Below are 12397 nucleotides of genomic sequence, written 5' to 3' on the forward strand. Positions count from 1 at the left end.
CTTCTGGCGGGACTGGATGGAGGTTGCTGCGCTTTGCCCCGCTGCTGGGACTGACCCAGAAACAGGCTTGCAACAGTCACAGCCGTGGGGAGAAGAGGGAAGACGGGCGAAGCCATCGCCCTGGTAAGCGCTGATGAAGGGGGAGCTCGTCATGTGGCTGACCTCACGCTCGCAAGAAAGGTGTTTGTGACAAATGCACGTAGAAAAGCTGTTGTGAATTGCCGTGTTTGAGCACAGAAAACTTCCACACGGGGTTTGTTTATAAATTTAATTCAAGGTTCCCGTGAGCCAGAGCTTGTGACTGTTTGCCATCACCGCTCCCCAGCCAAGCACCACTTAACAACCCTGCGCGCGACAGCACCCGGCTACTTCACCGAACTGTGACCACTTGATACACTAACATGTTATTTACAAACACTAACCTTGTTCGTACCATCCTATTGTTACACGTACATCAAACTTCCAGACATCACTACTCTCAGGGTTTTCAGCAAATGATCTGTTGCTTTCTCAACCTAAGCATGTTATGGCTGCTTCCAGCTAGCCACCTCCATGGTTGTGCTCAGAAAGGAGTCCTCCGTGGCCGTCCTACCATGCCGCCCTGCAGCAACAGTTTTCAAGGAATCAGCCCCGCCGATACCCCGCTCGCTTGGAACAGAACTGGGTGTCAGACAGAGTCCCTGGGTGCCTGCTCCCAGTGGATGTAGAGTCACTGGAGACGGGTAAGGGCCGCATTCTCACCCGTTAGTCCTGGGGAAGAGTCACCTTCAATTATTTTTCAAAGGCAGAGTGTTCCACGTATAGAAATGACTGATTTCTTCACCTTAAAGAGCTGGCATGCACAGAAAAGACGCTTGCTTTAAAAAGGCAACGAGAAACTCGCGGACTAAGCAGTTATACACAGCAGCACGAAGTGGTGGGGGCAAAGGCAGATCACTGTTGCGTTCCGACAGCAGACGCAACAGTTTCCACTTGCCTCTCACTTGTCACGACATCGTTCAAACAAGTCTGTTAGTTTACACAAGTTAAGTAAGGTTTTGGCTCCCAAGTTTACAGGGCCCTCCTCTTGTATCGGATAATGGGGTGGTTAGGCGTGTGTATCATCGTTGTGTAATTTATGGTTGGAAAATAGTCATCGATGAGATCAAATTCATACAAACGGAGCAAAGTAGACCAAATAGTCTTAATCTGAACGTAAGCAAAGTTTTCTCCAATGCAGCGATGACGGCCTAGAAGGAAAGCCAGGAAAGGCAGTTAGAACACCTAGTTACTCATCACCTCTGACAACGAGCTAACCTCCAGCGGGTTAGGGACAGCACTTGCTTCTCCCCTTTGTAAGCAAGCGGAGGCCCTGACGCCGCACACGTGCCGTTACGTGACCCCCCCGCAATGTTGTTTTTGCGAGCCGTCGCCACACAAAGCGGCACGAGCCGTTGGGATGAGATGGTGTCGTTCCGTCCTCGCCAGGATGGGGTAATTCGTGCACCACCAAAGAAGTGTTTGCAGCGCTGAGGAGAGAGATCCACTCCAACCACGCTGTGGCGATACCGGCAAACTGTTCAGGCTGCCACGACTGACACTGGACCTGTATTAGCAGGTTCTTGCCTTGACTGACCAAGACCTGAGTCGGATATTGCACGCGCTAACCTGCAGCTCTGGCTCGGCTGCAGCTCCAGGTGCCACACAGCTAATGCACAACTGCCAGTCTGAGCCACTGCAGCACTCGGACACCCAGGAAAGCGCTGCCTTTTCTTACCTGCACCAAACGGAACGTACGCAAACTTCTCTCCGGCTGCCGGGTTGTCTTGGAGATACCGGTCAGGCTTGAAGTCCAGAGCCTCTTTCCAGGAGTCCCGGAGTCTGTGGTTAACCGTGGGAGACACACACACCTGATGGCCGGGGGGAATGTTATATCCAGCAACAGTCTACGAGTCAAGAGACAAGACCTCAGACATGGCAAGATTTCACCATTTTCCTTTATAAGTGTTACTTGCAGTGCTGTATCACGAGGTTCGAATTTCAGAAGAGATTTTGGCTAAGCTCATTTAGAATTAATGCAGCCTTATACCTGACTGTTACAATTGTCCAGGGCAAAATGCCCAGGGAGTTGCAGGAACCTTCCAGCTGCTGTCACAGAGCTGGCAATTCTACAGAAAGGTTTTAAAAAAAATGATCTTAAAATTTGTTGAAAACGTTTGTCCTGGGAGGGGCAGTGTTGTAAAAAATTATTTGACTCTCTATCTTGTACAAAGAGCGAGTTTTCTTTCAGATTTGTCTAGCTTGTGGTATTGGGTTTGCATGACAAGGTTTTGGTAGCGGGGGGCTAACAGGGGTGGCTTCTGTGAGAAGCTGCTGGAAGCTTCCCCTGTGTCCGACAGAGCCAGTGCCGGCCCCAGGCAAGACCCATCGCTGGCACACATCAGCAACAGTGGCAGCGCCCCCATTCCCTGTCCCCCTGTGCTGCTCAGGGGATGAGGTAGGGAATCAGGAGCAAAGCTGAGCCGGGGAAGAAGGGAGGGGTGGGGGGAAATTGTTTTCAGATTTTTTTTTTTTTTAATTTAGTTCTCTTGTACTTGTGATTTGACTGGTAGTAAATGAAATCAGTTTTCCCCCAGTTGAGCCTATTTTGCCTGTGACAGTAACTGGTGAGAGTGATCCCTCCCTGCCCTTATATTCATTTTATTTTCTCTCCCCTGCCCAGCTGAGGAGAACGGTGGCAGAGCAACTTTGGTGGGCACCTGCCCTCCAGGGCACTACACCTGCATTGTATTAAAGGCATGCCAAATTCTTCCTAGACAGCTATTAAAAACACCTGTCAAACAACACCACCAACAAAAAACCACCATTAAATGGTAGCACCAGACTAAGAACTCAAGAGGGACCAATAGCTAAAAGAAAAGGTTCATGTTGCTGAATAAGACGGCAAGTGGCTGTTACTAGGTCCCCTCAGAGCCTTCTCTTCTCCAGCCTCCAACAACCCTGCTCCCTCAGCCTCTCCTCACAGGACAAGCACTTCAACCCCACGCCATCTGGGTGGCCATCTGCTTGCTTCACCTCACCAATGTCTCGGTTGCTGGGAGCCAGAGGGATCCAAAACTGGACACAAATAATTCCAGATGAAGGTAACAGCTGTCACATTCAAGGTATTAACTGCTTTCCTCAGTCAACACCAGCTACAGGCCTGTGGATATCACCCAGGACGCCATCAGCTTTCATCCCTGCCAACCGCTCACTCCTGCTTTTCCTTCCACTACGTGGGACACCTGCCCCCCCACCGTTTCCAGCCCTGCCATGCTGATGTGCGGTTAGCTCCAAAGAGCGTGCTCACCTGGGGAGTTCTGGCCATTCTCATCATGGTCATGATGGGAGGTCTTAGCCTTAAAGTTTCTTTTAGGCAGCGATCCAGCAAACTGAGATCCTTGAGCTGAAAACAGAGAGAAAATGATACCTCAATGTGTAGCCACATTTATTCGACACAAACCAAATGGTACTTTACACAGTTTCTAAACCTATTTTTAAAAAATAACCAAAGAGTAAGCTCCTCAGATTTAGGTGTACAATGAAAACATCTCTGACCAGCGCAATTACGACAACTGTCTCACAAGTGCTTTCTGATTCAAGAACAAGGTCACACTGCACCCCTTCCCTCAGGGGGAATGTGAGCATATTCATCCTCTACAGAACTGTTATTGCTTAAACAAAAATTATAAGAACCATAATTTCCTTAATCAACACTGAGTAAAAAAAAATGGTAGCAAGCAAAAAAATTCACTTGGAGAGGAGGGCAAACGGTGTCATCACAGAATTACTGTTCTAACACAAAGCATCTGACTGTACTCCACCGTTGGTTTTTGGGTGGGTAGTTTTTAAAAAAGCATAAAAATTCCCAGCAGGAACAATGGAACATACGCACCTGGTCGTAAGTCAACGGTGGCAAGTCGTCCCCACAAACTGCTTTTTGTTCTGCATAGCACTGTTGCTGTATGGATTTGTCCCTGGCTATGAAGAAGCCGAGCCAGGCGCTGGTGGTGGAGGACGTGTGCTGCCCTGCTAGCAGCAGCCCGATCAGCATTCCCGCAATTTCATCGTCTGTCAGCGGACGGCCATCCCTAGGTTGGAGGGTGTGACATCAGAGCTGCATTTAATGGGGTATCCAGTCACCAGTCAATGTACCTGCCCTTTTGCTGCCTACTCGGGAGCGGCAAAAGCTCCAGGGGGAGGGAGGAGGGACGGAGACTTTCAAGGAGCCGTAAAGAAAGTCATTACTGAACAGCCAGCAAGGACGAAGGAAGCAACCGCGTGACCACTAATGGTAGTCTCAGAAATCTAAATAACCATTTACAGGTAGTTTTTAAGCTGTTGTTAAGAATACAGCTAAGAGCAACTGCTGGCAACAAAACCAGTTCAGAGCACAGGGAACATCATTGCTTGTTTTTTGGTAGCCAGGGCTCAAAGCTAAAGCAAAGCACCTAGACAATGACAGATCTTCAAGGCCTTTGCTTACTTGTATGAAGCATCAAGTAGAGTTTGGAGCATGTCATCTTCCTTATCCTCAGACTTCCGACGTTTCTGGATAACCTTGTAGAAGATATTCTTTATCGCTCTGTGTGCTCGATCCCGACGTCTGCAATTCAAAACACTTCTATCAGCAACTTCGCGTAAAGTGATGCGTAAAATGCTTACGAGGGTTTATTGGGACCTCTGGCATAGCTTACAAACAGGGAATGTGGGGGGGTGGGAATCCCAACCACAAAGAGGTTTAGATAAAGTACGTAAGTCACTTCATCTGGTACCTGAAGCTGGGCAGAGGTAGCCAGCCCGGCAGGAGCCAGGCAGCATGAGTGAAGCCCCCGTCCAAATCGGCGTACAGCTGAGCCACCTTCTCATTCAGTAAGCTCCGGATTTCCTTCCCATGTAAGCAGTGGCTTGCTGTCAGAATGATAAGTTCTGAAAGGGCTTCAAACAGGTCTGAGGAAAGATTTGAAAGAGTGATTGAAGATGAATTTCAGGCGAGATGTTTTGCAGGTTATTCTTCATTTTGCAGAAGAGAAAAATAAGCAATTGCACACAGATTAGTAATTTTAAACAGTTTGAGATTGTTTTACAAAGAGAGTGAAGCGTCGAACTTTAATCTTCTGTGTGTCTATCATGTCTCTCTCTTCAAACAATTTTTTAATTAGACTGCTGACTTCAACTTTTTTATAAGGTATTTCTTTCTAGAACTTTTTTTAAGAGAGTCAGCAACCCTTCCAAAGTAAGCTGTGCAGCACAAGATCAAGCCTTAGTAAATATAAAACAAGTCCTACAAAAACTTAACATTGAAACCCAAATCCATGGAAAACCAGTTAGTTTTGCTGCTCACTGAATTAATTTTATATAATAATATACATTTAAATATTTAATTGTATTATATTACCAGTTATACTAGATACAATGCACATTACATGCAAAAGAAGTAACAAATGCATTAAAAATATAAGTATTCTATAAAATATGTTTAAATAAATAACGTATCTGACACTTTTACACCCCTATGGGCATGGGCTATGTCTAGCAGGCGAGCTGGGAAAGAGAGGTGGGAAATATAAGAACTCCACCCAGATCACTAACGTAACCGTATCAGCTTTAAGGATACAGTTTTTCAGCATAGAAGATCCCTGAGCTACGACTGCCAGTACAGGCTCTGGGAAGTCTGAGCAGTATCTTCTCCAGGGACTAAGAACTGGTTACGCTGAGCTGACTCGGATCATGCAAAAGGACCACGATTCGGCCAGCCCCCAGGTGCGCTCTCCATGAGCTGAATAGCAAAGCAGAAGTAAGATAGTCCCTCCCTCCTTTCAGTCCTTTTCTGAGCCCCTTTATTCCCCAATAGCCTTAAATTTGATGAAACAAAGTCTGTATTTTGCACATTTCTTCTGCTGTTCAGTACAGTTTTAACTATGACATTTTTAATTCCTTTAATATTGCAGTAAATCATTTACAAAAATACACTGCAGTGTCCTTATTGCCAGAAAAGCAGAAGAAAAACGCATCTGGTCTTGCTTACTTTTTTCTCCACTCTCTCCCCACGCTTTGAAATACTCCTTTGTCTCCTCTTCAATCACAGAGACGTGCTGTTTAAATTGTGCAATATTTAGCCCAGTTTTGAGCATCTTCTTCTGTTCCAAAAATACCTAGAGGAAGCAAGACAGACAAAGCAATCAACGGTCATCATATTAATGTAATTAACAGCTCATTATCATTTGTACTGTAAGGACATACAGAAGTAAAAAGTGATTATGGTTAGGACTGCAGGGCACAACAGACACTCTAATTTAAATAACAGGCAATATTCCAGTTCTCACCTTCCTTGTTTTTCGAGTAAAAGTTTGGTAACATCCAAGTAAAACACTAGCTCAAGGGAGCCACACAATTCTGTTGTTTGCGGTACAAAAACAAAACATCATTTTGGTACCTTTGTTAAACTTTATCCCTGAAGATACAAGAAGCGTTCCAGATTGAAATACGGCACACACTTTAGATACGGAATCAGACCTGTCCCCCAAGACCTGAATTCAGTCTGTGTTCCTTGCTATGTGGCCTCTCAGCTTTCTCTCCCCCCAAGCATCCCTCCGTCTGTCCTCTCTCGTGCGGTGAGACCCTACCCCTGACCGAGACACGCACCTTTCTTTTACAAGGCCGTCTGACCTCACTGCCCCCAACTCAGACACAGAAGCAGGAAGCAAACTGCTTCCTAGGAAAACAGCGAGCTTCACGTTCTCCTCACCTCTTCCTCCTTCTCTTTGTATAGGCTCACAGCTCACAGACCTACTGGTAAAAAGCCCACTTCAAGACTGGAAGTATTCAGTGGACTTACAGGACATCCACTCAGAAAATTATTCAATGACTTTTAAATATGAATTAGGGCATCTGCCCTACAGATCTGCACTATACCATGAGCAACACTCCAAAAATTTGTCTTCCCACCAAGGGGTCTGCAGGTACTATGAAGTTATTCACAGAACAGAAGGCCTAGGAAGAAAGGTTACTTCCTAGAAACTCCTGTTTTCAGAAGGCCGTGGGGTCTCCAGCCGCCTATCAGCGGGTACGCCTGCCACACAGCGGCCAGACAAGCACATTTTTCCTTGCAACACGCTGGCCCATCTCCAGCTTGATGGAGACAGGAGTGACACGCAGGAGCCAGCACAGCCTCTGTCATTTCAGCTCCTCTCAACGCAGCTATCTGCAAGAGGCCAGGGGGAGGAGAGCGAATATGAGTCTATCGGAGGAGACAGAGTGAATAAGAGTTTGTTATAGTATAGACTATGCATATTAGCAATTACCAGAATTACTCGTAAATAAGTACCTTCTTCCTTTTAAAGAGTAAGGGATGGTTCTCCTAAACACCTGACTGGAAGTCTCTGTCAGGCTGAAGAGACAGAGACTTAGCAGCTTGAGCAGAGAAAAGGAGTCCTCAAAAGAAAGTTCTGGATGATCCATCAGTGGTAGAACGTCAGTGAAAGTTTGGACAGCACTCTGAATGCCCTCCCAGTAGCTGCTGCGTATGTTGCCTATCTGGACTTCTGTAAGGCCTCTGACATGGTCCCCCCCAGCGTCCTTCACTTTAAACTGGAGAGATATGGATTTGATGGATGGACTGTTCAGTGGATGAGGAATTGGTTGGATGGTCACATCCAGAGGGTAGTGGCCTAGTATCTTAATCAGCGACACAGACAGTAGGATCAAAAGCACCCCCAGCACGTTTGCAGATGACACCAAGATGAGGGGTGTGGCTGACATGCCTGAGGGAACAGGATGCCATCCAGAGGGATCTGGACAGGCTCAAGAAGTGGGCCCATGCGAACCTCATGAGGTTCACCAAGGCCAAGTGCAGGGTCCTGCAGGTACCCCCAGTATCAATACAAGCTGGAGGATGAAGGGATTGAGAGCAGCCCTGCAGAGAAGGACTTGGAGGTACTGGTGGAGAAAAAGCTGGACATGAGTCAAGAAAGCCAACTGTATACTGGGCTGCAGCAGCAGCATGGCCTGCAGGTCGAGGGAGGTGACTCTGACCCTCTGCTCTGCACTGGTGGGACCCCACCTGAAGTCCTGCATCCAGCTCTGGGGCCTTCAATACAGGAAAGACATGGACCTGTTGGAGTGAGTCCAGAGGAGTGCCACAAAGATGATCAGAGGGATAACCATCTCAGAACACCTCTCCTATGGGACAGGCTGAGAGGGTTGGGCTTGTTCAGCCTGGAGAAGAGAAGGCTCCGGGGAGACCTTATTGCAGCCTTCCAGTACCTGAAGGGGCTACGAGGAAGCTGGGGGGGACTTTTTACAAGGGCCTGTAGTGATAGGACAAGGGGTAACAGGTTTAAATTGAAAGCGGGGAGATTTAGGTTAGATATCAGGATGAAGTTCTTCATGGAGCGGGTGGTGAGGCACTGGAACAGGTTGCTCGGAGATGTTGTGGATGTCCCCTCCCTGGAAGTGTTCAAGGCCAGGTTGGATGAGGCTTTGAGCAACCTGACCTAGTTGAGATGGCATAGGGGGGGTTGGACTTGATGACCTTTAAAGGTCCCTTCCAACCCAAACTATTCTGTGATTCTGCCTCTGAAATGACGTGGTGGTGGTAGCACTACACAAAAAACCTCTCACAGACACACATTCTGGCCACAACCAGACACACTACCTCATTGGCTTCGTGCAGGGAAACACACAACGAGAGATAATCAGTGTGTGTCAACAGCAAAGTCCCTCCTAGCCCTGGACAAAGGTAGCCCAGATGATTTTCTGAGAAACCTGAATCTGCAGAGATGAAAAACAAGTTGTCGTTCTAGTATCAAAGGGACGAATGAAGTAGACTTATCCACAGACACCAAGACTTACTGAGTAATATGAAGTGATTAGTCTCTTGACTATAGCAGAAACTCACTCTGGAGAAAAAAAATAGGGTAATTCTAGGAAAAAATACCTTATTTTAGGAAAAAAATAAAAAAAGGCAGCATACGGTGGAGCAATGAGGTAGGCCTTAGTCATCCCTACATGCCTGAAGAACATAGTTGTAAGAAATACCCATTTCCAAGGAGCTTACAGACAGTTCTACAAAACTCCTGAAAGATGAGATTAGATCCCACCGGAGAACCAGCTCTTGAATGAAGACATTCAAATCCATCCAACACATCGTGAGTGTGAAAGCAGAAGTCAAACCAGCTGTAACAACAAGTGGATGAATATTCACAGGATTAAGAGACAAACCAGCACCTTTCTTTTCAAGCAGACATCCCATGACAGTCGGAATCCAAAGAACAGACACAACACAGTGGATGTCTGACCAACTGAGCAGTCTATTGAATCACTAGGTATTCCAGTATATACCGGACAAGAACATGAAAGATGGACTGCGGAGACTCAGGTACCCTCTCCACTCTAGCAACTCCAAAATAGATCCCCAACTCCAACCCTGACATTTTGAGGAAGACCTCCGACTGCCGAAGCTGGTAGAAACAAGGTGGTTAGAATGGCCTCGCTTGTGGAAGAGGCCTCCTAGGACACAAGAAATGCTCTCCTACTTGTTATCCAGGCAGCAGTCCTGCTGGTTTCATTCACAAAGGGATAGGAGGAGCGATGCAAATCCATCAAGTGCAAAAAAACCCACCACCCAAACAACCAAACCAGAAGAATGGGGTAAGACCAGCACACATAGTACGTGGATGCCTGCAAAATGCCAGCGTGAAGGAAAAGAGGTTAGTGATTACTGGTCCTCAGCCACATAATTAAGAGGGCAACAATCACAGCAGGAACCTTCAGCAGTGGATAATGAAGAGGCATGCTAAGGAGGAAGAGCCTTGGTGGCCACAGACACTATTACTGGCCAAATGACCGGCACCAATGCGAACAACATTAAGCCAAAACTGAAAATCCAGAAACAAAGTGTATGACAATGCTGTTTCTGCCAGCAGACTACTCTCTGTACGACAGGCTGCTGATGTCAACAGATGCTGAATATGAAGTCCCGGTGGAACAAGTCTGTCCACAGAAGAGTTGGCTTCTACAGTGTAAGAGTCTGTCATGACAGACAACATGCACGAACAAGAAAGCAGCCAATGCTCAGCTCAGAAACAATGGCACAGCCACTGTGCTCCCACGCAGACTGTATTCTGCAGACACATACAGACTGATTTTTGCCCGAGCAAGACACACCCAGTGTGGCAAAATGTCAAATCGTTACTCCTGTATCTAGATTTGGCACGGCGTAATTGAAAACTTGTCTCTCTTAAAGCTCTCCCAGAAGGAAAACCTAAATTTGCTTGTGAGGGAAAAGTAAACTGCAGTCAGTGGCATGCTGTAAGGGAAGGAAAAGAAGAATCACTTAGTTGCTTTTCCTCTGTGGTGGGATTAGATGGTTTCAAGAACAAAAAATAGCATCCAGACTGACAAATGGCCAGGTGGTAACTAAAGCAAATTAAACACGTTCAGTCCCGATTATCCAACTCAGACCACTTCCCAGCTGCATTAAGCCTTGCTATCAGAATTGCTTATGAACACACAACCCCAGCGTACAGAGCCAAGAGCTCGGGGCTGCCTACTCAGAACTTAAATTATGCTACTCTCCTACTCGTCTTACATTTAAAATACATACCATATTAGGGACATCGTAAGCAACTCCCTTGCCAAAAACAGGTGTAGTTAGCCGTGAGTATACATCCTCTGCGTTCAGATCTTCGTTTTTACTATTGAAGAGTAGAGCAGCAGCATCACTACCCAGTAAGTATGTGAATGTCTTCCCCACCATAGTGAAACTGAATACAGGTCCATACTGAGAGAGATAAAAAAAAGGACCACTTTACATTTAGTAAGAAGAACAGAAATCATTAAATCCCTATCTCTTTATATACAGGCTTCCAGAAATCACCTCCTCTTCTAAGTGTCCAGAGCCTTAATAAAGATATAAATATTTTAAACCACATGTAAATTCTCAATATACTTACTGGTGATATCTAATGTTATAAGGAACACACATGATCTTGCACATTTTAAAGCCATTTAGTTTTAAAAAATGTAAATAAAACATCAATCACACTACAAAAACTAGCAGGGAGATTACAGCACATACAGCCTCCAGTAATCCATGAACACTGTCTCAAAGAAGTCTGGGTTTGGAGTTATACATAGGCAATTAAGAGCAAATAAGACTCCAAAGTTTAAAGGTCACCTCCAGCTGATCTTCACGTCCTAAATTTGGCTTTCTCTAAGCTTAAATCTTAGCTTGGTTAGCTTATGTTTTAGATAATGTGAAGCAGATCGATAAATCTTATTTCATTGGATTTAAAGCTCTACTGACAACAGTCCCCAAAAAATGGACTGAGGAAGATAAAACCTACTAAGGTTTTATACACCAGCCCTTTTAACACTGGGGAGAGCCTTAAAATTCATCAATTTGCCTACAGAGGTGGTCGGCTACATTCCTGGTCACAGATTAAAACTTCCCAATTAAGGCAACAAAAAACATCATGAAAATGGCTTTTTAATTAACCTGTGATTCAGCTATGGCCATTACCCAAATCCACAAAGACATATTTTTTTAAATCTGAAACAAGAGAGATCTCAGGAAACACTGCTGCTCTAACAATGAAATACATAAACAGATATGAAGAAACCAGAGCCTACTCCGCATACTCCCTTCCCTATTCGGGGCAATAGACAGGAATGAACTGATTTTAAACGAGTTCCAGATACAGAACTTAATAGATATGCTAAAATATTTTAGCATATGCTCAGCCAGTCATGTGGGAAAACATACCTTGTCATAAGCATTTTCCAAAAATTCAATGGGGCTTTTTCCAAAGGCGATTGCATGTCCAAGGAAAGGGATGCTTGACGAAATATAAGGTGGGTATTTCTGAGGAAGAAAGAGGAAAAATTAATATTGAATTTTCTTCAGAGAACAGTAAAATCATGTCTATTTACATTAAAATTAAAAAATAGAGGAAGCCTTGCGCATGTTTTGTTTAAAAGGCCAACTTCGGACGACCGATTATTTTTTTTAAGTAGAGTAACAGCCACATTTAAAAGCAGCAGAGGTTAAAATTAAATGAACAGGATGAAGATTCTTGCTAACCCGCCTCTGGAAGCAAAGCACAAAGATACCGCAACTGGAAAGGAGGCCGTTAGCAACAAAACAGCGTTGGGCATTTGTCAAGCCCCCCAAAAGCATCCACCTCAGCTTGTCAGCGCGAGTCGGTGCTGAAACGGCACCGGGCACGGCCTCTGCCTCCACAGAACCCAAGCACCTCTGCTCCGTGCGGTACCGACCTGCCGTCGGAAGGCTGCTGGGCCCGTCTCCCCCCCGCGCCTGGATCTCAGCGCCCGTCTCCTCGCTGCCCAAGGGTGAGGGCACCGCCGCCCCCCCCCC

General features: G+C 45.9%; 1 protein-coding gene across 1 annotated transcript; it reads right to left on the reverse strand.

The window, feature by feature from the left end:
• Positions 1-935: 935 nt before the first annotated feature.
• On the reverse strand, positions 936-11878 carry LOC104507543 (lanosterol 14-alpha demethylase). Its single transcript, XM_010148862.1, has 9 exons — positions 11786-11878; positions 10625-10801; positions 6047-6173; positions 4794-4968; positions 4505-4624; positions 3914-4109; positions 3329-3424; positions 1757-1925; positions 936-1229 (listed from the first exon to the last, which is right to left on the reverse strand). The coding sequence occupies exons 2-9, from the start codon at positions 10775-10777 to the stop codon at positions 1051-1053; spliced, it is 1215 nt and encodes a 404-aa protein (XP_010147164.1). The 5' UTR covers positions 10778-10801; positions 11786-11878; the 3' UTR covers positions 936-1050.
• Positions 11879-12397: the final 519 nt, after the last annotated feature.

Source organism: Eurypyga helias, unplaced genomic scaffold (genome assembly GCF_000690775.1).
Source record: "Eurypyga helias isolate BGI_N326 unplaced genomic scaffold, ASM69077v1 scaffold6073, whole genome shotgun sequence".
NCBI classification, from domain to species: Eukaryota; Metazoa; Chordata; class Aves; order Eurypygiformes; family Eurypygidae; genus Eurypyga; species Eurypyga helias.